The 22,752-nt window shown below is 43.0% G+C and overlaps 1 protein-coding gene and 1 pseudogene across 1 annotated transcript; both read right to left on the bottom strand.

The window, feature by feature from the left end:
- Window positions 1-5,939: 5,939 nt before the first annotated feature.
- On the bottom strand, window positions 5,940-10,447 carry LOC109897396 (myosin heavy chain, fast skeletal muscle-like; annotated as a pseudogene).
- A 9,461-nt stretch (window positions 10,448-19,908) lies between these two features.
- Window positions 19,909-22,698, bottom strand: LOC109898695 (protein SCO1 homolog, mitochondrial). The gene is made up of 7 exons (XM_020493787.2): window positions 22,317-22,698; window positions 22,053-22,172; window positions 21,793-21,883; window positions 21,420-21,617; window positions 21,134-21,226; window positions 20,910-21,025; window positions 19,909-20,792 (listed from the first exon to the last, which is right to left on the bottom strand). Exons 1-7 carry the CDS (start codon window positions 22,476-22,478, stop codon window positions 20,658-20,660), a joined length of 915 nt encoding a protein of 304 aa, XP_020349376.1. The 5' UTR covers window positions 22,479-22,698; the 3' UTR covers window positions 19,909-20,657.
- Between the last annotated feature and the right edge of the window lie 54 nt (window positions 22,699-22,752).

Below are 22,752 nucleotides of genomic sequence, written 5' to 3'. Positions count from 1 at the left end.
CTTCTGCACATCTACCATACCAGTGTTTAATTGCTAAATTGTAATTTACTTCGCCACTATGGCCTAATTATTGCTTTATTATTGCTTTTTCAAGAGAGTCCTAAACAAACAAAAGCCCTACGTACATAGAACATCAATGCTGAATAACAATATTTGAGGTTATACAGCACAGAGGGCTCGTTGAGGTAGGTCAAATTGTAAAATTGTGTGAAAAATGTTTTCATGTAATATCATATCATCATATTGTCGTCATATTGTCGTCAAATGTCTTTCTGCCTTAACTTACCGTCCTCACACCCCAATATAATGTACAGTGTGCCTCCATTCTGCAAAAGAAACACAAAAAGCGCTATCATCAGAGTGTTAGTATAGGCGAATAAGTGGCTAGTGTCTTTATCCATTTACTCCATGGTCCTGATGCTTGATCCCAGTTAAACGAAGTGCAGGACTCTGCTCCCTGAACCTAACTTTGGATTGAAGACAGGCTGAGAAGGGAAATGCATAGGCTCTTACTGCTGGTTAGCCTACTAGATGCCAGGCCTCTCAGTGAAGAACACGGTGCAGTTGTGGTCCTTTTATGAAGATGAATGTGCTGGTCGGACAAAAAATGGCCCTCTGAATTTGGCCATGTAATTCTATCCAAATCTCAAGTCACATGATCAATTTCTGCTCAACTTACATATGGAGCAGGATCTTCAAGTGGTAATGGGGACGTGTCACCAGCAACAGGTGATGTTCCTCAATCTCTATTTTTACATGCCTTCGATCCTGTTAAACCATGCTGTTAGCTATTAACATGCATTAATTATCCTTCTGTACTGTATCTCAATTTTAGGTTACAGCATTTCTGTTATTCGGTGACAGTCGTAAAACATTTGAATACACTGTGTTATTAGCAGTGTTGATTTGGAGGGTGAAGGTGTCATTGTGTGTATTTCCGGCTGTAAAAGGTGTACCTTACATCACTTAATCACCACTACCCACTGGGTACACACTGGTTGAATCAACATTGTTTCCACGCCACGTGAACCAACGTGGAATTGACAGTGAATTGACGTCTGTGCCCAGTGGGTAGTGACTTCAAAATCCCTCTTCACCTAGTCGTATATCCTTGAGGAACAGATGACCTTTAGGCAACCTTCAAGTTCTGCAACTTGGATACCTGTGGGTTCCTGAAGTAATTTCACAAAATGTTTATTAGTTTGAGTAAACTCAAATCACTCAACCATCTGTGTCACTAATTAAATCAACTCATCTTTATTCAATTACATCTGATTTATGCGTGAAAACTGTAGTGAACCTTTGTTACAGCAGTGTCCTATGGCTTGAGAGGGGATTCACACAAATCCTTCTCCATCAGCTGCTTCCGTTGGAGGGGGCAGATGTGGCTCCCAGCCGGTATTTTCTGTGGCTGGTCACTTATCCAAACTGTTTCTCCTAGACCAGTATATCACTGTCAAAGCTCTCTTGACATAATGTCAAATGTTTGAATCGTGATAAGCTGGAAGAAGCTTGGTTTGACATTCTACATCTTCTGTGGAGGACACTGTAGGTTGTTTACTGCTACAGATGTAGGATCTTAATTTGATCACCTGGTTGCAGGATAAGTTCCTGCAATGCATGACATTTAAAACTTCTAGTGTATGTGAGGTTTAAAAAGGCTTCTTAAGTTTGTAATAACCATTTAGAAAAATGTCCCTTACAAAAAAATTATTAACTCCTACAATAATGTCCATGAATTATAATCCACATAAAACACTACATAAACAAAAGTATGTGGACACCTGTTTGTCCAACATCTTATTCCAAAATCATGGGCATTAATATGGAGTTTGTCCCCTCTTTGCTGTTATAACAGTCTCCACTCTGCTGGGAAGGCTTTCCACTAGATGTTGGAACATTACTGCGGAGACTTGCTTTCATTTGGGCCCACAAGAGCATTAGTGAGGTCAGGCACTGATGTTGGCCGATTAGGCCTGGCTCGCAGTCGGCGTTCCAATTCATCCCAAAGGTGTTTGATGGGGTTGGGGTCAGGGCTCTGTGCAGGCCAGTCAAGTTCTTCCACACCAATCACGACAAACCATTTCTGTATGGACATCGCTTTGTGCACAGAGGCATTGTCATGCTGAAACAGGAAAGGGCCTTCCCCAAACTGTTGCCACAAAGTTGGAAGCGCAGAATTGTCTAGAATGGCATTGTATGCTGTAGTGTGAAGATTTCCCTTCATTTGAACTAAGGGCCTATCCTGAACCATGAAAACAGCCCTAGACCATTATTCCTCCTCCACCAAACTTTACAGTTGGCACTATGCATTGGGGCAGGTAGCGTTCCCCTGGCATCCGCCAAACCCAGATTAGTCCGTTGGACTGCCAGATGGTGAAGTGAGATTCATCACTCCAGAGAACACGTTTCCACAGAGTCCAATGGCAGCAAGCTTTACACCATTCCAGCTGGCGCTTGGCATTGCACATGGTGATCTTAGGCTTGTCTATGGCAAACTGTTGTTGTGCTGAAATTACTTCCAGAGGCAGTTTGGAACTAAGTAGTGAGTGTTGCAACCGAGGACAGACAATGTTTACTTGCTTCAGCACTTGGCGGTCCCTTTCTTTGTGGCCTACCACTTTGCGGGAGTTGCTCCTAGACGTTTCCACTTCACAATAACAGCACTTACAGTTAACCAGGGCAGCTCTAGCAGGGCAGACATTTAACAAACTGACTTGTTGGAAAGGTGGCATCCTATCACGGTGCCAGGTTGAAAGTCACTGAGCTCTTCAGTAAGGCCATTCTACTGCCAATGTTTATCTTTTGGAGATTGCATGGCTGTGTGCTTGAATTTTTATATACCTCTCAGCAACGGGTGTGGCTGAGATAGATGAATCCACTCATTTGAAGGGGTCCACATACTTTTGTATATTTAGTGTAATTCACATTTTTTATTGCTGCTGGAAAATGTTCCTACTGTAGCAAACAAGCTCAAATTAACATCCTACATCTAGCTGGTTTTCAGATGAACACATTATGGTATCAAGCTTCTAGATGTCCATATTCAAGGTTGCTGAGATACATTAACGGAACATTTATAATACGCATGGGGAGTCTCACGGTGCTAAGTAAGGAGTACGAAGGGCGGACTGATGAGTGACAGTTTGAAAACACAAAACAGCATTTTATTTTATTTTAAGATAGTTGAATGATTACACACTCACAGTAGCTCTTTTGGTGTCAATTATAAAGAGCCAGACCCATTACATGATGAGTTTGACCTTAGGTCCTTGTGGAGAAATATGACCATGCTTATGTCTCGGGGGTGCTCCTGCTAACTAGTTCACAGCATTCTGCTATGGCCAGAGGGCAGGGATGCACAACTCCAGTAGTGTGTGATGGTTTTCGTCCTCGTCTTTTGATCAGAGACTATCTTATATCTGGGCGGAGAGAAAATTGTTCATCCCTTCCATAGACGTTCTATTAAATCAAGCCAGCTTAGGCCTAGAATGTGAACACTGATTTAGGAAAGGATACACATTTTTATATTTAACCTTTTATTTAACTAGGCCAGTCAGTTAAAAACAATTTCTTATTTACAATGACAGCCTACCGGGGAATAGTGGGTTAACTGCCTTGTTCAAGGGGCAGAGCAACAGATTTTTACCTTGTCAGCTCAGGGATTTGATCCAGCAACCTTTCAGTTACTGCCCCACACTCTAACCACTAGGCTACCTGCCACCTGGGCAAATTGATATCAATGATGTTTACATAGCATATTATTTTCTAATATAAAATCAAATTCACTAACGGAAACCTTGAGTGCATTGTGTTATGTCCGGAATTAAGACACTGCAGCTGTCATTTAGTGCTGCTAAGCACCTGTCTGAACTGAGTGTCCAGGTCCTCAAATACAGAGCATCCCCATCATGCGGAATCATCATCTGTGCGTTAGTGAGGTACTTGAGAGTTTCCTCTTGCTCATTCCTTATAGGTGCACTGTGCAGCTGTTTACTTCTCATTTCCATTTCTGTGTGTTTAAAAAAAAAGAATATGGCTTAGAATTACAGATCTTATGCTATAACACAATATACGATCCTAATTCAAATGTAATTATAGGATGTCTATGTTTATTACTTTATCATAATCCAACAACACTCATTTGCAGGGATGTGAAGTAGTGTTGTATTGTTTGTGTTCAACTGCAGAGAAGGAGAAGCATCCGTGTAACAGGAAGATACTGTTTGTGTACACTGAAGTGGCCAGTTGACCAACCACCAGTAAATAGGTCACAAAATTATATTTGTATTCCTCCACTGCTACATATCATATACATTATAACCTATCTGCAGGTGTTACTGTTGCATTAACTTCCAAGAAGATGTGTGTGCAGCAATAGGTTACATAGCAATGAGTAATACGTTGGTGTGATTACAATAAGCATGATTGCTTGTTGCCTGCCACATTAAAGTATAGCTTGATTATTGTAACTTGATGTCCCTTTATCACACGTTCACTCTTTCTCCGTCTCCCACTGTGTAGGGGTGTGTGTTGGGTGGGCGTGTTGAAGACACAGGAAGTGTCTCCATCTATTGGTCGTTGAACAATACTACAACAATGGAGCCAATGCTAGCAGTTAGCAACTCTTCTTGCAGTCATATGAATATCTGTCACGAGCTCCATCCTTAAGGATCTCATATTAACAGCATGCCTGTCAGATTAACCAGACAGTGTTCCTTGATCTCTATGCTTCACACAATGTTTTTTTCTTCCATTAGTAAGCTCTGAGTTTGGATGCTTTAATGAGATGCATTTTATGATTAGAGTGAGCTGGGGGAGAGGTTCGGGAATTCACACAGTGATCTTTACGTGGAGAATAAGTGGACAATGTGTTTGCATTCTCAACTTGTCCTCATATCATTTCATCTTCGAAAGTCATTGTGTATTCATGATCGTTCCTGATGAAAGCAGTGGATGATTCTGATGTACTGAAGCTCCTGACAGATGTCTCTTTGATAAATGAGAGATGAGTGGACACCTCTGACATAACCCTGTATGAGGGGAAGCTAATCTCCTGGAGTATGAATGTTTCTCCCATAATGCCTGGCTTTTTAATCAAATGCTTTTGGATTTAATTTTTCTGCATTCAGTCTCGTCTAGAATCAAGCTGTATGTCTCCTAAAGTCTAGGTCAGTGAGGCCAAACTGTTGACAGCTATCCTTGGAATCTGTCTGGATTCACTCAAAGTTGAATCCAGAGCTGTCTCTAACATACACTGAAGAATGGCTATGAGAAGTTATTTATGGGTACATACTGTGATGGGTTTCCTAGGTTTTCACAACAACCATGCCGCCCAAAAATATCACTGCTCAGGTATTAAATGGTTGTTTGTTTAATTTTGCTTTTAAACTATTGTTAAACTATGGTGCCTTAACATGTCCATATATTTGAAAATAAGAACTAACATAACTGTTATTTTTATAGTCTATGCAATTGGTCACAAGACATATACTGTATTCTATTCTGTATTTTAGTCAATGCCACTCCGACGTTGCTCAATCTAATATTTATATATTTCTTAATTCCATTCTTTTACTTTTAGATTAGTGTGTATTGTTGTGAACTGTTAGATACTACTGCACTGTTGGAGCTAGAAACAAGCATTTCGCTACACCCGCAATAACATCTGATAAATATGTGTATGTGACCAATAAAATGTTATTTGAAGAGCCCATAATCAAATCTACATTCAGTTAAATGACTTGAAGAAGAGGGTTTTATTCATCAATTCCTAATTATTCTTTGTATGTTTTTTTTTCATCGCTCAACCTTTATGGTGGTTTGCTACTCAAGACACCTCAATTGGTGGTTCACGAAGCAAAATATTTGGGAACCCTTAGTCTATGCTAAAAGTGTTACCTCACATTTAATGACACAAAGACAATAGACCAGTATGATACTGCTTGGTAGTATTTAATTATAATTGTATAAGTTACATTAATATGTACTGTATTTCATTGTCTGCTTTTAAGTAGAACATCTGAGCATGGCAGTGAAACTATAGCACAGAGGAATGCTAACATACAGGTGTACGTACAACGGTGTTAGCATGCATGCATCTTTGCAACATTAATTATTGTATACTGGATCTACATTCGGTGTCTGAGTTACTGTAATTCTAAACATGAATTACAGCACTATCAGCAGAAGATGCCCATATCGCTATTCTTCTCCCTTGACACCAACATCAAGACTCTTAGCTCTTAATTTGTTCACTTGGCATTCTGCTATGTCTGCCCGCTCCTCAGCTTCATCAAGCTCATGTTGCACCTTCCTGAATTTAGCCAAATTGATACTGGTCTGCTCCTCCTGTGGTTCACAGAAAATAGATAGATATGAATAAGTTAGAAGTTGTGAACTGTTGTCTTATTCATCTAATAATACTCTGCACAGTTGTTGCCAATAATATATTGTACTCACCGCCTCCTCACTCTGCCTTTTGTAAGCTTTCACCCTCATCTGCAGCTTGTCGACCAACTCCTGCAGTCTGCCTACATTCTTATCTTCCTCACCCTAAAAACCCAGTGTTATTAATTACTCACATATTTTATCATGATTTGGTGAAAGTCAGGAATAAGCAACCAAACATATTTTACCTGATATGTGAGCTCCTTGACTTTCGCACATCCTTCATGGCTTCCATACCAAGTTTCTGCTCTGCCTCCAGTTCATTCTCCAGCTCTCTAACCTTGAGTGTAAATAATGTATTACAAAATAATCACAAACTAAGAGAGTGTGAACTGGAAATAAAACGTTTATCTTTATCCTTACTCTGCTCTCTAGTTTCTGGAGCTCTTTTTTTCCACCTTTCAGGGCTAACTGCTCAGCCTCATCCAGACGCTGCTGCAAGTCTTTAACAGAGACCTCCAGGTTCTTCTTCATCCTCTCCATGTGAGCACTGGTGTCCTGCTCCTTCTTCAGCTCCTCTGCCATCATGGCAGCTCCTCAGCCACCTTCTTCAGCTCCTCAGCCATCATGGCAGCTCCTCAGCCACCTTCTTCAGCTCCTCAGCCATCATGGCAGCTCCTCAGCCACCTTCTTCAGCTCCTCAGCCATCATGGCAGCTCCTCAGCCACCTTTTTCAGCTCCTCAGCCATCATGGCAGCCTATCGATACAGAATTTGTAATCGATCAAGACATTGTTTGAGCAGACTTCATTTGGGCTGAGATTTACACTGAGTTTGGACCTACATCTATAATAGCATTTTTAGCTTTCTCATCTGCATTTCTGCTTCTTGGACTGCATCTTCCACCTCTGATTGCAGCTGAGTTATGTCAGACTCCATCTTCTTTTTCGTGCTGATGAGACCAGTGTTCTGTTAAATGAGTAAAGAGATAAGGTAACACAATAAGTTAAATTGATACATTTCACTTAAGGCCAAAGTTCTGAATTGTTTATGGGGCCTCACCTGAGAGTGCAACAGGAACATCCTCTCGCTCACGTCGACCAGCTCCTGCTCGGCCAGTTTACGGCACCTCTCTGACTGCTCTAGTGTTGCCCTCATCTCCTCAATCTCTGCCATCATCAGTGTATTGCGGCGTTCTACAATGGCCAGCTGCTCCTTCAAGTCCTCCTGCCCATGGAGGGCATTATCCAAATGGACCTGAGTGTCCTGAAACAGAAAGGTCATGAATAAGTCCAAAATCCACTGACTAGAACTTTGATAGAGATGGTGAGTGTTATGGTTGAAAAAAAATGGGTTTCTGGAATCAAACACTAACTTTGATCTGGCCCTGGATGTTTCTGAGCTGCTTGGTGGTTGACATGGCCCAGCTGAATCTCCATCTCATTCAGGTCCCCTTCCATATTCTTCTTGACTCGAATGTCATCGTTTCTGCTGTGGGTCTCAGAATCTAGAGCACTCTGCAGGGTGTCCACAGTCCTCATGATGGATCCTTTGTCAGACGGTCTATTTCCTTATCTTTCTCTGCCACTTTTCTGTCAACCTCTGACTTGATCGGGTTCAACTCCAGTTGAAGGTGGAGCATCTTGGCCTCTTCATGTTCAAGGGAGGACTAGAAGAAGACACAAGTGCACAGAACAGAAACATTTGCAGTCATATTCAAATAATACATGTAGGGGAATGCACAATATGTGCAAAAAATGGCGAACCTCAGCTTCTTCAAGAGTTGTTTGGGTGTCCATCTTGTCCTGTTCAACTTGTTTCGCTGCCTTTTCCAGTTCATGGAAGGTCTTTGCAGACTATCCCACTTGCTCAGTGTTATCTGTTATTTCCTCTGAAAATTGACAAAGCAATATGTTTGTTACATGCAGACCTATAAGCTAAAACTCGTACATAAATTCTATGAGGATATGTTGTTATGATTTCCGAGGGTGAAGGTTCTTATTCTCTCTCTTCATGTTCTCTAAGTGTTCTCTCTGCTGGTAGTCTCTGCTTGTAGTCTCTGCTGGTGGTCTCTGCTTGTAGTCTCTGCTGGTAGTCTCTGCTGGTAGTCTCTGCTGGTAGTCTCTGCTGGTAGTCTCTGCTGGTAGTCTCTGCTTGTCGTTTCCGCTGGTAGTCTCTGCTTGTCGTCTCTGCTTGTCATCTCCGCTGGTAGTCTCTGCTGGTAGTCTCTGCTGGTAGTCTCTGCTGGTAGTCTCTGCTGGTAGTCTCTGCTGGTAGTCTCTGCTGGTAGTCTCTGCTTGTCGTCTCTGCTTGTCGTCTCCGCTTGTAGTCTCTTGCTGGTAGTCTCTGCTTGTCGTCTCTGCTTGTCATCTCCGCTTGTAGTCTCTGCTGGTAGTCTCTGCTTGTAGTCTCTGCTGGTAGTCTCTGCTGGTAGTCTCTGCTGGTAGTCTCTGCTGGTAGTCTCTGCTGGTAGTCTCTGCTGGTCGTCTCTGCTTGTCGTCTCTGCTGGTCGTCTCTGCTGGTAGTCTCTGCTGGTCGTCTCTGCTTGTCGTCTCTGCTTGTCGTCTCTGCTGGTAGTCTCTGCTGGTAGTCTCTGCTGGTAGTCTCTACTTGTAGTCTCTGCCTGGTCTTCTCCAGTGAGGCACACTTAGCATTCATTGTCTCTGTCTGCTCTTCAGAATCCTGCAAGCTTCCTTCCTAAAAGGGGAACAAACAGTAGTAAATAATTTGATTAATTAATGAATGTATGTTGCAAAATAATATATGTTTTACCCATCAGTGCACTAACTTAGCATCCTCAAGTTCCTCAGTGCACTGGATGGCATCAGTCTCATACTTGGTTCTCCACAGAGCTACCTCACTGTTGGCCTTGGACATGCTGCACTGCAGCTCAGCCTTGGACTCCTGCTCCTCCTCATATTGCTCCCGGAGCAGGTTACAGTCATGGCGGGTTGATTGTAAACCATGGGCCAGGGCATTCTTAGCCTAAAGCCAGAGACAATTCATAAAGTTAGTCTTAGCTTATATCATCGTTGTGAAATAATTATGGCTTGCAATGGGCAAGAGTTTGTCTAACCTTAACTTCCTCCTCCAAAAGTCTCTTCAGCTCTTCAATCTGTTGACTTCTCACTAGTTTCACTCTGCTCAGCTGGGACACAGTTAGCTCCTTCTCCTCAAGGTGGTGTTTGAGCTCACCTATTCAAGAGATATTGTAAAAGTAGCACACTAGCAGCGTAGTTCTCAAACTATGCATCAAGTCCTTGGTGTCCTTCATGTAAATGGGATTTACCTGAAATTTACCATTCTGTTTGCAAGCGAGCATTCAGGGCAGTGTAATCATTGGGCCTCGTCAGATTTGTTCTTGTACTCATTACTTTGGTCTTCAAGAGTTCTGCACAGTTTCTCAAGGTTAGCCTAAAATGTTAATATTAAAACAGACAAGATGCTCTTACAGTAAGTAACCAGTGTATCCAACCTGGACTCAGGGGTAGACGTAATATAGTAAATGTAAATGTTATGTTTCGTATGGTATGTATTCATTTGCAGATGTCCATCATCCATTTCTATGATATGTCACAAATTGTGTTATGTTACGAATGTACAAATTCCAGGCTGGTGTATAGTAAATGGGTTTCTTTTGTATGTTGAATATCAACATGGTCAACATCTGATGAACCTATATAGCTTCTCTATATTTGGATAAAAATCAAATCTGGCTCATACGCCACAGTGGAAAAGTAAAGTATGTCCATTTTGTATTTTCAACTGTCTATCTATAGCTGTATTGTGTCACATTTAAATGTTTTCATTTGTAACCCTGCAGACTGTCCATTAAAAAGCAATGATGGCTAAGGATGGCAGCTTAGAGGGCTTTGGGTCCGGACACAACATTCCTCATTTTCTGGGATCAGGGAAGATTAGGTCTGTTAGGGCATTGCTCAGATTCTGGCATTGGGCGACTGGGATCACGGTCATTTAGGGCTCACTGGGAGGGCATGGCCCAATACGGGCTGGGGTTGACAGGTGGCAGTTAGCACGTTCCAGACAGACAGAGACATGTCCGTCTGCTGTGTATTCCATTGTCATTCAAAGACCTGAGACGAAGAGATGTTATCAAAAACCTTTTCAGTTTTGCTTTCAAGACTATTGACCTAATGCTACTGAGGTAATGTTGCTCTATGAGATTGGATTGAGTCACCGTGACCAATACACAAATGTGCAATAAAGATAAAACATACTGACACAGCACATTTGACATAGTAATTCTGAACAAAAATGATCTACTAAACTGAATACCAGAGGCCTTTGTCAGCTCTGTAATGAAGCACGCTGAAGCAATACAAGACTTCTGACAATACAAACATCTAAGCTGCTTCCAATTGTGACATCACATGTAGTAAAACGCTTTACAGACAACCTGAATACATCTCATACAAAAGCAGCCCATGCCTCATCATGGATCCAAACAAATCCAGGCCTCCGTTTAAGCATGGCCGAGAGAGCATTCCAAACGACAGGGGTAACAACGAATCCAATAAAGCTCTCCAGATCCATACAAAATCCAGAGTGGATTTCTATTAATGTTCCTCAGTTGTCAATATAGCACAAGTATGTGTTTCAAGTGTACCATATGTCACACCCATGTGATGCCTGTGCTGACAGAGGGCTTTGGAAGGGCCATATAATGTTTTGTTGAATAAGTCATCTATTTCATCTATACGGGTGGCATTTCAAGAATGCAATGACAAACAATACAATGCATTCACAGTGCTGTACATGTTTTTAATTAGTTTATGTTCTGTTTATTTGTGCGTATGGCCGTGTGCAAGAACAATTCTAAATTCTATGAAATAAACATTTTACTGGTTCAAATTCAAACTTATTTTGAAAACAAAATTGACTGATATACTGTGGTGCATTTTGAGCACAATATTATCTCTGGTCCAGGGTGTTAGTGCGCATTAGTAAAGTGTCAGGGACACTGCGAGATTGTGGGAATTTGAAGTCACAGTGCGAACGAGAGAAGAAGTAAGGAGACATTCCCCGTTGGCTGGTTCTGTCCGAGGCAGACTGATGCCTGTCCCAGGTGGAAAATAGATCTGAGGACGGGAGCATCTGCCTTAGATTAGAGGGTCAACGGACAGGAGACCACAAAATAAAGCTGCTGATAACCACTTCTAGTCTGAAAGAACACCCAGTTTTAGGGGGACTGTCTCAGACAAGACATCCACAGGGAAAGACACTGATCGTATCATCAAACTCAACTCTCCAGGGCAACAGTGTACATTGAATAAGGCACATAATAAGGGACTCCTGTCTATTTTGCAAAGAGATGGGCATTTACTGTAGGTGGGACACAACAACTCAAGATATGAAATGGTTCAGTGGGTGAATTCATGAGCATCCAATATAAAAAATCTCATAAAGGATGATTTGATACTTTGACAGCTGATCTCTTCTCAACTAGAAGAGTATTTCTTCACAGTCATCACAAACCACCAACCAGCCAGGAATTTACAATCTAAACTAGATTCCCTCAATCTCACACAAATCATCAAGGAACCCACCAGGCACAACCCTAAATCCATAAACATGGGCACCCTCATAGACATTATCCTGACCAACTTGCCCTCCAAATACACCTCTGCTGTTTTCAATCAGGATCTCAAGGATCACTGCCTCATTGCCTGTATCCGCTATGGGCCCGCGATCAAACGACCACCCCTCATCACTGTCAAACGCTCCCTAAAACACTTCTGCGAGCAGGCCTTTATAATTGACCTGGCCCGGGTATTCTGGAAGGATATTGACCTCATCCCGTCAGTCGAGGATGCCTGGTCATTCTTTAAAAGTAATTTCCTCACCATCTTAGATAAGCATGCCCCGTACAAAAAATGCAGAACCAAGAACAGATATAGCCCTTGGTTCACTGCAGACCTGACTGCCCTTGACCAGCACAAAAACATCCTGTGGCGGAATGCAATAGCATAGAATAGTCCCCACGATATGCAACTGTTCAGGGAAGTCAGAAACCAATACACGCAGTCAGTCAGGAAAGCAAAGGCTGGCTTTTTCAAGCAGAAATTCACATCCTGTAGCTCTAACTCCAAAAAGTTTTGGGACACTGTAAAGTCCACAGAGAACAAGAGCACCTCCTCCCAGCTGCCCACTGCACTGAGGCTAGGTAACATTGATCAGTCACCACTGATAAATCCATGATAATCGAACATTTCAATAAGCATTCCTCAACGGCTGGTCATGCCTTCCTCCTGGCTACTCCAACCCCAGCAAACAACTCCGCCTCCCCCGCAGCTACTCGCCCAAGCATCCCCAGCTTCTCCTTTACCCAAATCCAGACCGTAGATGTTCTGAAAGAGCTGCAAAACCTGGGCCCGTACAAATCAGCTGGGCTAGACAATCTGGACCCTCTCTTTCTAAAACTATCCGCCACCATTGTTGCAACCCCTATTACCAGCCTGTTCAACCTCTCTTTCGTATCGTCCGAGATCCCTAAAGATTGGAAAGCTGCCTCGGTCATCCCCCTCTTCAAAGGGGGTGACACCCTAGACCCAAACTGTTACAGATATATCCATCCTGCCCTGCCTATCTAAAGTCTTTGAAAGCCAAGTTAATAAATAGATTACTGACCATTTCGAATCCCACCGTACCTTCTCCGCTGTGCAATCCGGCTTCCGAACCGGTCACGGGTGCACCTCAGCCACTCTCAAGGTACTAAATGATATCATAACCGCCATCGATAAAAGACAGTACTGTGCAGCCGTCTTCATCGACCTGGCCAAGGCTTTCGACTCTGTCAATCACCGAATTCTTATCGGCAGACTCAATAGCCTTGGTTTTTCTAATGACTGCCTCGCCTGGTTCACCAACTACTTTGCAGACAGAATTCAGTGTGTCAAATCGGAGGGCATGTTGTCCGGATGGGGGTACCACAGGATTCAATTCTCAGGCAGACTCTTTTCTCTGTATATATCAATGATGTTGCTCTTGCTGCGGGCGATTCCCTGATCCACCTCTACGCAGACGACACCATTCTGTATACTTCTGGCCCTTCCTTGGACACTGTGCTGACTAACCTCCAAACGAGCTTCACTGCCATACAACACACCTTCCGTGGCCTCCAATTGCTCTTAAACGCTAGTAAAACCAAATGCATGCTTTTCAACCGTTCACTGCCCGCACCTGCCCGCCCGACTAGCATCACCACCCTGGACGGTTCCGACCTAGAATATGTGGACAACTATAAATACCTAGGTGTCTGGCTAAACTGTAAACTCTCCTTCCAGACTCATATTAGACATCTCCAATCCAAAATCAAATCTAGAATCGGCTTTCTATTTCACAACAAAGCCTCCTTCACTCACACCACCAAACTTACCCTAGTAAAACTGACTATCCTACCGATACTCGACTTTTTACCTTTATTTAACCAGGTAGGCAAGTTGAGAACAAGTTCTCATTTACAATTGCGACCTGGCCAAGATAAAGCAAAGCAGTTCGACAGATAAAACGACACAGAGTTACACATGGAGTAAAAACAAACATACAGTCAATAATGCAGTATAAACAAGTCTATATACAATGTGAGCAAATGAGGTGAGAAGGGAGGTAAAGGCAAAAAAGGCCATGATGGCAAAGTAAATACAATATAGCAAGTAAAATACTGGAATGGTAGTTTAGCAATGGAAGAATGAGCAAAGTAGAAATAAAAAATAATGGGGTGCAAAGGAGCAAAATAAATAAATAAATAAAAATTAAATACAGTTGGGAAAGAGGTAGTTGTTTGGGCTAAATTATAGGTGGGCTATGTACAGGTGCAGTAATCTGTGAGCTGCTCTGACAGTTGGTGCTTAAAGCTAGTGAGGGAGATAAGTGTTTCCAGTTTCAGAGATTTTTGTAGTTCGTTCCAGTCATTGGCAGCAGAGAACTGGAAGGAGAGGCGGCCAAAGAAAGAATTGGTTTTGGGGGTGACTAGAGAGATATACCTGCTGGAGCGTGTGCTACAGGTGGGAGATGCTATGGTGACCAGCGAGCTGAGATAAGGGGGGACTTTACCTAGCAGGGTCTTGTAGATGACATGGAGCCAGTGGGTTTGGCGACGAGTATGAAGCGAGGGCCAGCCAACGAGAGCGTACAGGTCGCAATGGTGGGTAGTATATGGGGCTTTGGTGATAAAACGGATTGCACTGTGATAGACTGCATCCAATTTGTTGAGTAGGGTATTGGAGGCTATTTTGTAAATGACATCGCCAAAGTCGAGGATTGGTAGGATGGTCAGTTTTACAAGGGTATGTTTGGCAGCATGAGTGAAGGATGCTTTGTTGCGAAATAGGAAGCCAATTCTAGATTTAACTTTGGATTGGAGATGTTTGATATGGGTCTGGAAGGAGAGTTTACAGTCTAACCAGACACCTAAGTATTTGTAGTTGTCCACGTATTCTAAGTCAGAGCCGTCCAGAGTAGTGATGTTGGACAGGCGGGTAGGTGCAGGTAGCGATCGGTTGAAGAGCATGCATTTAGTTTTACTTGTATTTAAGAGCAATTGGAGGCCACGGAAGGAGAGTTGTATGGCATTGAAGCTTGCCTGGAGGGTTGTTAGCACAGTGTCCAAAGAAGGGCCGGAAGTATACAGAATGGTGTCGTCTGCGTAGAGGTGGATCAGGGACTCACCAGCAGCAAGAGCGACCTCATTGATGTATACAGAGAAGAGAGTCGGTCCAAGAATTGAACCCTGTGGCACCCCCATAGAGACTGCCAGAGGTCCGGACAGCAGACCCTCCGATTTGACACACTGAACTCTATCAGAGAAGTAGTTGGTGAACCAGGCGAGGCAATCATTTGAGAAACCAAGGCTGTCGAGTCTGCCGATGAGGATATGGTGATTGACAGAGTCGAAAGCCTTGGCCAGATCAATGAATACGGCTGCACAGTAATGTTTCTTATCGATGGCGGTTAAGATATCGTTTAGGACCTTGAGCGTGGCTGAGGTGCACCCATGACCAGCTCTGAAACCAGATTGCATAGCAGAGAAGGTATGGTGAGATTCGAAATGGTCGGTAATCTGTTTGTTGACTTGGCTTTCGAAGACCTTAGAAAGGCACGGTAGGATAGATATAGGTCTGTAGCAGTTTGGGTCAAGAGTGTCCCCCCCTTTGAAGAGGGGGATGACCGCAGCTGCTTTCCAATCTTTGGGAATCTCAGACGACACGAAAGAGAGGTTGAACAGGCTAGTAATAGGGGTGGCAACAATTTCGGCAGATAATTTTAGAAAGAAAGGGTCCAGATTGTCTAGCCCGGCTGATTTGTAGGGGTCCAGATTTTGCAGCTCTTTCAGAACATCAGCTGAATGGATTTGGGAGAAGGAGAAATGGGGAAGGCTTGGGCGAGTTGCTGTTGGGGGTGCAGTGCTGTTGTCCGGGGTAGGAGTAGCCAGGTGGAAAGCATGGCCAGCCGTAGAAAAATGCTTATTGAAATTCTCAATTATGGTGGATTTATCAGTGGTGACAGTGTTTCCTATCTTCAGTGCAGTGGGCAGCTGGGAGGAGGTGTTCTTATTCTCCATGGACTTTACAGTGTCCCAGAACTTTTTTGAGTTAGTGTTGCAGGAAGCAAATTTCTGCTTGAAAAAGCTAGCCTTGGCTTTTCTAACTGCCTGTGTATAATGGTTTCTAGCTTCCCTGAACAGCTGCATATCACGGGGGCTGTTCGATGCTAATGCAGAACGCCATAGGATGTTTTTGTGTTGGTTAAGGGCAGTCAGGTCTGGGGAGAACCAAGGGCTATATCTGTTCCTGGTTCTAAATTTCTTGAATGGGGCATGTTTATTTAAGATGGTTAGGAAGGCATTTAAAAAAAATAACCAGGCATCCTTTACTGACGGGATGAGATCAATATCCTTCCAGGATACCCCGGCCAGGTCGATTAGAAAGGCCTGCTCGCAGAAGTGTTTCAGGGAGCGTTTTACAGTGATGAGTGGAGGTCGTTTGACCGCTGACCCATTACGGATGCAGGCAATGAGGCAGTGATCGCTGAGATCTTGGTTGAAGACAGCAGAGGTGTATTTAGAGGGGAAGTTGGTTAGGATGATATCTATGAGGGTGCCCGTGTTTAAGGCTTTGGGGAGGTACCTGGTAGGTTCATTGATAATTTGTGTGAGATTGAGGGCATCAAGTTTAGATTGTAGGATGGCTGGGGTGTTAAGCATGTTCCAGTTTAGGTCGCCTAGCAGCACGAACTCTGAAGATAGATGGGGGGCAATCAGTTCACATATGGTGTCCAGAGCACAGCTGGGGGCAGAGGGTGGTCTATAGCAGGCGGCAACGGTGAGAGACTTGTTTTTAGAGAGGTGGATTTTTAAAAGTAGAAGTTCAAATTGTTTGGGTACAGACCTGGATAGTAGGACAGAACTCTGCAGGCTATCTTTGCAGTAGATTGCAACACCGCCCCCTTTGGCAGTTCTATCTTGTCTGAAAATGTTGTAGTTTGGAATTAAAATGTCTGAGTTTTTGATGGTCTTCCTAAGCCAGGATTCAGACACAGCTAGAACATCCGGGTTGGCAGAGTGTGCTAAAGCAGTGAATAGAACAAACTTAGGGAGGAGGCTTCTAATGTTAACATGCATGAAACCAAGGCTATTACGGTTACAGAAGTCGTCAAAAGAGAGCGCCTGGGGAATAGGAGTGGAGCTAGGCACTGCAGGGCCTGGATTCACCTCTACATCGTCAGAGGAACATAGGAGGAGTAGAATAAGGGTACGGCTAAAAGCTATGAGAATTGGTCGTCTAGAACGTCTGGAACATAGAGTAAAAGGAGGTTTCTGGGGGCGATAAAATAGCATCAAGGTATAATGTACAGACAAATGTATGGTAGGATGTGAATACAGTGGAGGTAAACCTAGGTATTGAGTGATGAAGAGAGAGATATTGTCTCTAGAAACATCATTGAAACCAGGAGATGTCATTGCATGTGTGGGTGGTGGAACTAATAGGTTGGATAAGGTATAGTGAGCAGGACTAGAGGCTCTACAGTGAAATAAGCCAATAAACACTAACCAGAACAGCAATGGACAAGACATATTGACATTAAGGAGAGGCATGCTTAGTCGAGTGATCAAAAGGGTCCGGTGAGTGGAGAGGTTGGTTGGTGATTTAGACAGCTAGCCAGGGCATCGGTAGCAAGCTAGCATAGGATGGAGGTCTGTTGTTAGCCACCTCTTGCGTTCCGTCAGTAGATTAGTGGGGTTCCGTGTGGTAGAGGGGATTAATCCAAATCACACAACAACAACAAAAATAAAAACAATAGATATAGTTATAGAGGCCCAAGAAGAAAACATAATAATAATAATAATAAAAAAATTGTCCGATTGTCTATTCAGATAGCAGCCGGTAAGACAGCTAACGGTTAGCAGGCCGCAGATGGGCGTTCAGGTAACGTCGCGACGGAGGAGCCAGCCGAATAACTCCTTCGGGTAGATAACGTCGGCAGTCCAGTTGTGAAGGCCCGGTGGGGCTCCGCGAAGGCAGTAAAACGGGTCCGGATAGGTGACTGCAGCCCAGGTGTGATTGATGGAACTCAGGAGTGATTGACGGAGCTTGCTAGCTCCGGAATAATTGATGTTTGCTCCGGAATCGACGAAGGCCGATAGTCACACGGATAGCAGCTAGCTAGCTGTGAGATCCGGGTATGAATGTCCAGAGAGCAGTCGAAATCCAGGGACATGGAGAGAAAAATTGGTCCGGTATGTTCCGTTCCGAGCCGTGCTGCGCCGTACAGAACTGGCGATAGATTTCGAGCTAAAGGATAGCTGATGACCACAAACCGTGGTTAGCTGAATACTAACGATTTGCCAGTAAAGGAGCTAACTAGCTTCTGAACTAGCTTCTGGATTAGCTTCTAGCTAGTTTCAGGCTAGCTTCTTGGAGTTTCTGGCTAGCTTCTTGGAGGATTACAGATCTGAGGTAAATAATACTTTTTTATAAATATACATTGGTGAGGCGGGTTGCAGGAGAGTGTTTTGAAGATGAGTTGATGGAAAATAAAAATAAAATGTATGTGAAAAAGTTGTAAATATATATATATATATATACAGGACACGACAAGACGAGGACAAAAGACGTCTGAACTGCTATGCCACCTTGGAACCTCGACTTTGGCGATGTCGTCTACAAAATAGCTTCCAACACTCAGCAAACTGGATGCAGTCTATCACAGTGCCATCCGTTTTGTTACCAAATCACCTTATACCACCCACTGCGACCTGTATGCTCTAGTCGGCTGGCCCTCGCTGCATATTCGTCGCCAGACCCACTGACTCCAGGTCATCTATAAGTCTATGCTAGGTAAAGCTCTGCCTTATTTCAGTTCACTGGTCATGATAACACTCACCCGTAGCACACGTTCCAGCAGGTATATCTCACTGATCATCCCCAAAGCCAACACCTCATTTGGCCGCCTTTCCTTACAGTTCTCTGCTGCCAGTGACTGGAAAGAATTGCAAAAAACGCTGAAGTTGGAGACTTTTATTTCCCTCACCAACTATCTGAGCAGCTAACCGTTCGCTCCAGCTGTACATAGTCCATCTGTAAATAGCCCACCCAATCTACCTACCTCATCCCCATACTGTTTTTATTTTATGTACTTTTCTGCTCTTTTGCACACCAGTATCTCTACTTGCACATCATCATCTGCTCATTTGTCACTCCAGTGTTAATCTGCTAAATTGTAATGGTTCGCTCCTCATGCCTTTTGCACACACTATATATATACACTTTCTTTTTTCTACTGTGTCATTGACTTGTTTATTGTGTTATTGGCTTGTTTATTGTTTACTCCATGTGTAACTCTGTGTTGTTGTCTGTGTCACACTGCTTTGCTTTATCTTGGCCAGGTCGCAGTTGCAAATGAGAACTTGTTCTCAACTAGCCTACCTGGTTAAATAAAGGTGAAAGAAAATACAAAATAATAATGAGTGGAGTGCTTTGCCGAAGAGTGCTGAACAACTGCTGTGCCCTCTCTAGTTCAGGTTACCTAGGGGGAACTCAACAGGTTCTTGCCTAAAATAGTCATCAGCTGCATATTCAGTTTGCAAGGATATTGAGAAAGAATTTGTATGTATTGTAAAACACAAACATGAGTGTGTGTGTGTAAATTCATTGAAAATGATTTGTTACTATGAGCCAATCATGCATCTATGGATATAACCAGAAATAGAGGCTCCTGTGATTACCATTTATTTGCAGAACAATGGGCCCAGTCAAGACACTGTCCTGGCGGTCATATCAATAGCAACATGATTACAAATCAAGCTGTTAAATTAATTATCTCGGACAGTACTCTACTCTTGACAACTCCTACGAACAACAAACTCTAACCAGCACGTGTTTGCCACTAGGAACAGGCTAGTCTACAATATGGTTGTACAAAGTGAAGCCCTGATAACCTGCATGGTAGCCTACGACTACAAGGGCAGTAAAACATTTAATTAAAATCAGACAGACATACATAATTGTAAGTTCAAGTTTAATAAATTAAACATTACTTTGGAAATTCAGTTGAAATATGACTGATTTATGAATAGTACAAATCGAGTAACCAAAGAGTTATTACAGTGCAGAAATGTTTCTGGTGTCACTGAGACGAGTCCAGGTATTGGGCCAGACTTAACAGAAGAATTAGTGTAAAGGAAGTAAAGCCGAACTGTAACTGCACAATGACAACTATTCATGTTTTTTTTCCATTAGGAGTGTCCAAGGGTAAACACTGGAAACCTTTAGTTCTTCAGTATTGATTTCCAGGGAATACTTTCCCCCTACATTTTATGGTAGTTATATTTGTTTAGGTACTTAAAATCAAGTATTTCTGGTTGGCTCATATTTTACATCGAAACAATTGTATTTCACATCGATTTAAATAATGGGCAAAGCAGAAAAAAATACACACTTAAGTGTTGTCCACACCCATTTGCAAACAATCACTTTAAATCATCTTAAACTTAAATATGATATTAGCGACCATGTTAAATGGTGAACCGCAACAAGGAAATGGTAAGTCGTAGACATCTGAATTCAATGAAAAGCTGTAATGCAGATAAATATTCCATGTCATTGACATAATATGGCAGCGTTCAGTCCTGCTGGGCCAGAGGCTGCTGGGCCTTAGGCTGCTGACGGTCTCTGAAGGCTGTGAGAGGCACACAAGAGGTGTTCCCAGACACAGACAGTACACTTGACCAGTTCTCCTTCATCTCACCTCTTAATTCCCCTTCTTGTACTTCCTCATGTGTGATGCAATGGAAGAGGAGATCTCAGCGCTCCTCTTGTTCTGTCCAAAATACTCTTTGAACTCTCCGTCCGGACCAACCAGGTACATTATGATTGTGTGATCAACCTGCAGTCAAGAATAAAGGAGGTTTCATTTAGATATCAATTCAGCTGGGAAAAGTGGGAACTTTCCTATGAACAAATGAGAGTTCTGAATAAGGGCAGGATCAGACAATGAACTCACAATGTAGTCATTGTCTTCATCCTTTGGTCCCTGGCTGTAGTAGACTCTGTAGGCTCGAGAGACCTGGTCAATTTGGGCCATTGTCCCAGTCAGGCCAATGAGCTTAGGGGAGAACTCTGGGGATAGAGGACAGGGGGGAATGTTATTGTTCCACCAATGTGAGTCTAAGCCCCCCTTTTACCATAACATGGAAGCTACAGTAGTTAATGGCTTGTTCTCTTTACCTTTCACATATGTCCCCATGGCCTCAGGTGTGTCCCTGTCAGGATCAATTGTGATGAGGATGGGGGTCAGGTTTGGAAGAGACTGTATCCTGTCTGGGAAACATGGAAAGACATGGTGTTGATCACAACAAATCTCCTGTACATCCCAGGGTTGTAGCATTAACATTATGCTTTGTGAAAACATGATATGAGTGACTGACTGGATACTCACTCAACCATCTAATTTCCATGACATTCATAAATAATATGATGCATTATAAGAGACGTTTAAAATGAAACACTTTACCTATTTCATCGACCACCTCAATCATTTTCTCGATTTCATCAGGACAGATGTCAGGGCAGTGTGTAAACCCAAAGTAGATAAGGACCCACTGGCTGAGGAAATCCTCACTTTTACAGGGTTTATTATTCTGATCCACAAGAGAGAATGGACCCCCAAGTGCTGGTTTCCCCATTGACTTTGTCCTTTCTCTTTCAATCACTGCAGTGCATGTGTAAAAAAGACAACATAATGTAAAACAGATTGTTACCGACATGTACAGAAACTGACGATTAACTCCAGTTCAGTTCGGAACATAAATTAATTTGTGTAAATCCACTGTTGGATGTAGCCTACTGCATGATGGTGAGCATGCCAAGAGGTGAAATGTCCTTACATTCTTCTTTTTCCTTCTTGAAATATTTCATTCCGGCAAGGAGAACACCCCCGAATGCAAATGTTATTGCTAATGATTTCCAAGTCACTGGCTGCAGAGGATAGATGAATGGAGACAGCCAGAGCAACAAGGTTAAAGTTAAAGACAAAGCAAAAGGCACGGCGCTTTATTTTATCCATAGACATTAAAACCAGGTTTTATCAGGTGCCCAGCCACAGTTGTTTACATATCACTCAGAAATGAATTGCTACGTTACATACCCCTGTCTTTTTGGTTTTATCACCAGAAGGGGGCGGTGGAGGTAAAGACGAGAATGATCTTGAGTCGTAAAAAGACAACCACTGTGATGTCCGGCACGTCCAACTACAGCATAGATTTACCTGCACAGTGCATGAGTACACACAATATGTTAACATGATGGTTAGGTACAATGATATATGTCTTCAAGCTGTTAGTCATTCCGCGCTTCAAACCGTGAACACATTTGATTCCAGCCTGAGTGTTGTAAGCCATGTATGACCTACCAGACGGTGGACTGTCCGTGGTGAGAGATCTGTGTACGGAGAGCTAGTCCTTCTCGATAAAGCGCGTGTAAAGTTGCAGATTGTGCTCACGCTTTGGTGCGAAATCATACGGTTTAACACTCGACAACTCAACGTCTGATACGATATTAGGCCCACTGCCATGATAAGCTAGTTTGTCAAGATCTCAATGCGGAAGTGGTGGCAGAATTTTACACAACGTGAATCGTGAAAGTAAAAACGCATTCAAATTCCTGATCTCGGATCAGTATACATTTTACAACGATGCTCATTGACCGAGTGGCTCGCAATATCAACCTTTTAAGCTGACCCTGGACCTGCCGGCGAACACAGTTATTTCTGGCTGTTAGAACCGGAAATTACGCACCTGAGTCCAATTTTTGTACTGTGTTCTCTGGGCGCTACTGACATCTAGCTA

This window comes from Oncorhynchus kisutch, linkage group LG10 (assembly GCF_002021735.2).
Source record: "Oncorhynchus kisutch isolate 150728-3 linkage group LG10, Okis_V2, whole genome shotgun sequence".
NCBI classification, from domain to species: Eukaryota; Metazoa; Chordata; class Actinopteri; order Salmoniformes; family Salmonidae; genus Oncorhynchus; species Oncorhynchus kisutch.
Note: the sequence above shows the minus strand (reverse complement) of the source record. Positions and strands in the feature narration are given on the sequence as shown.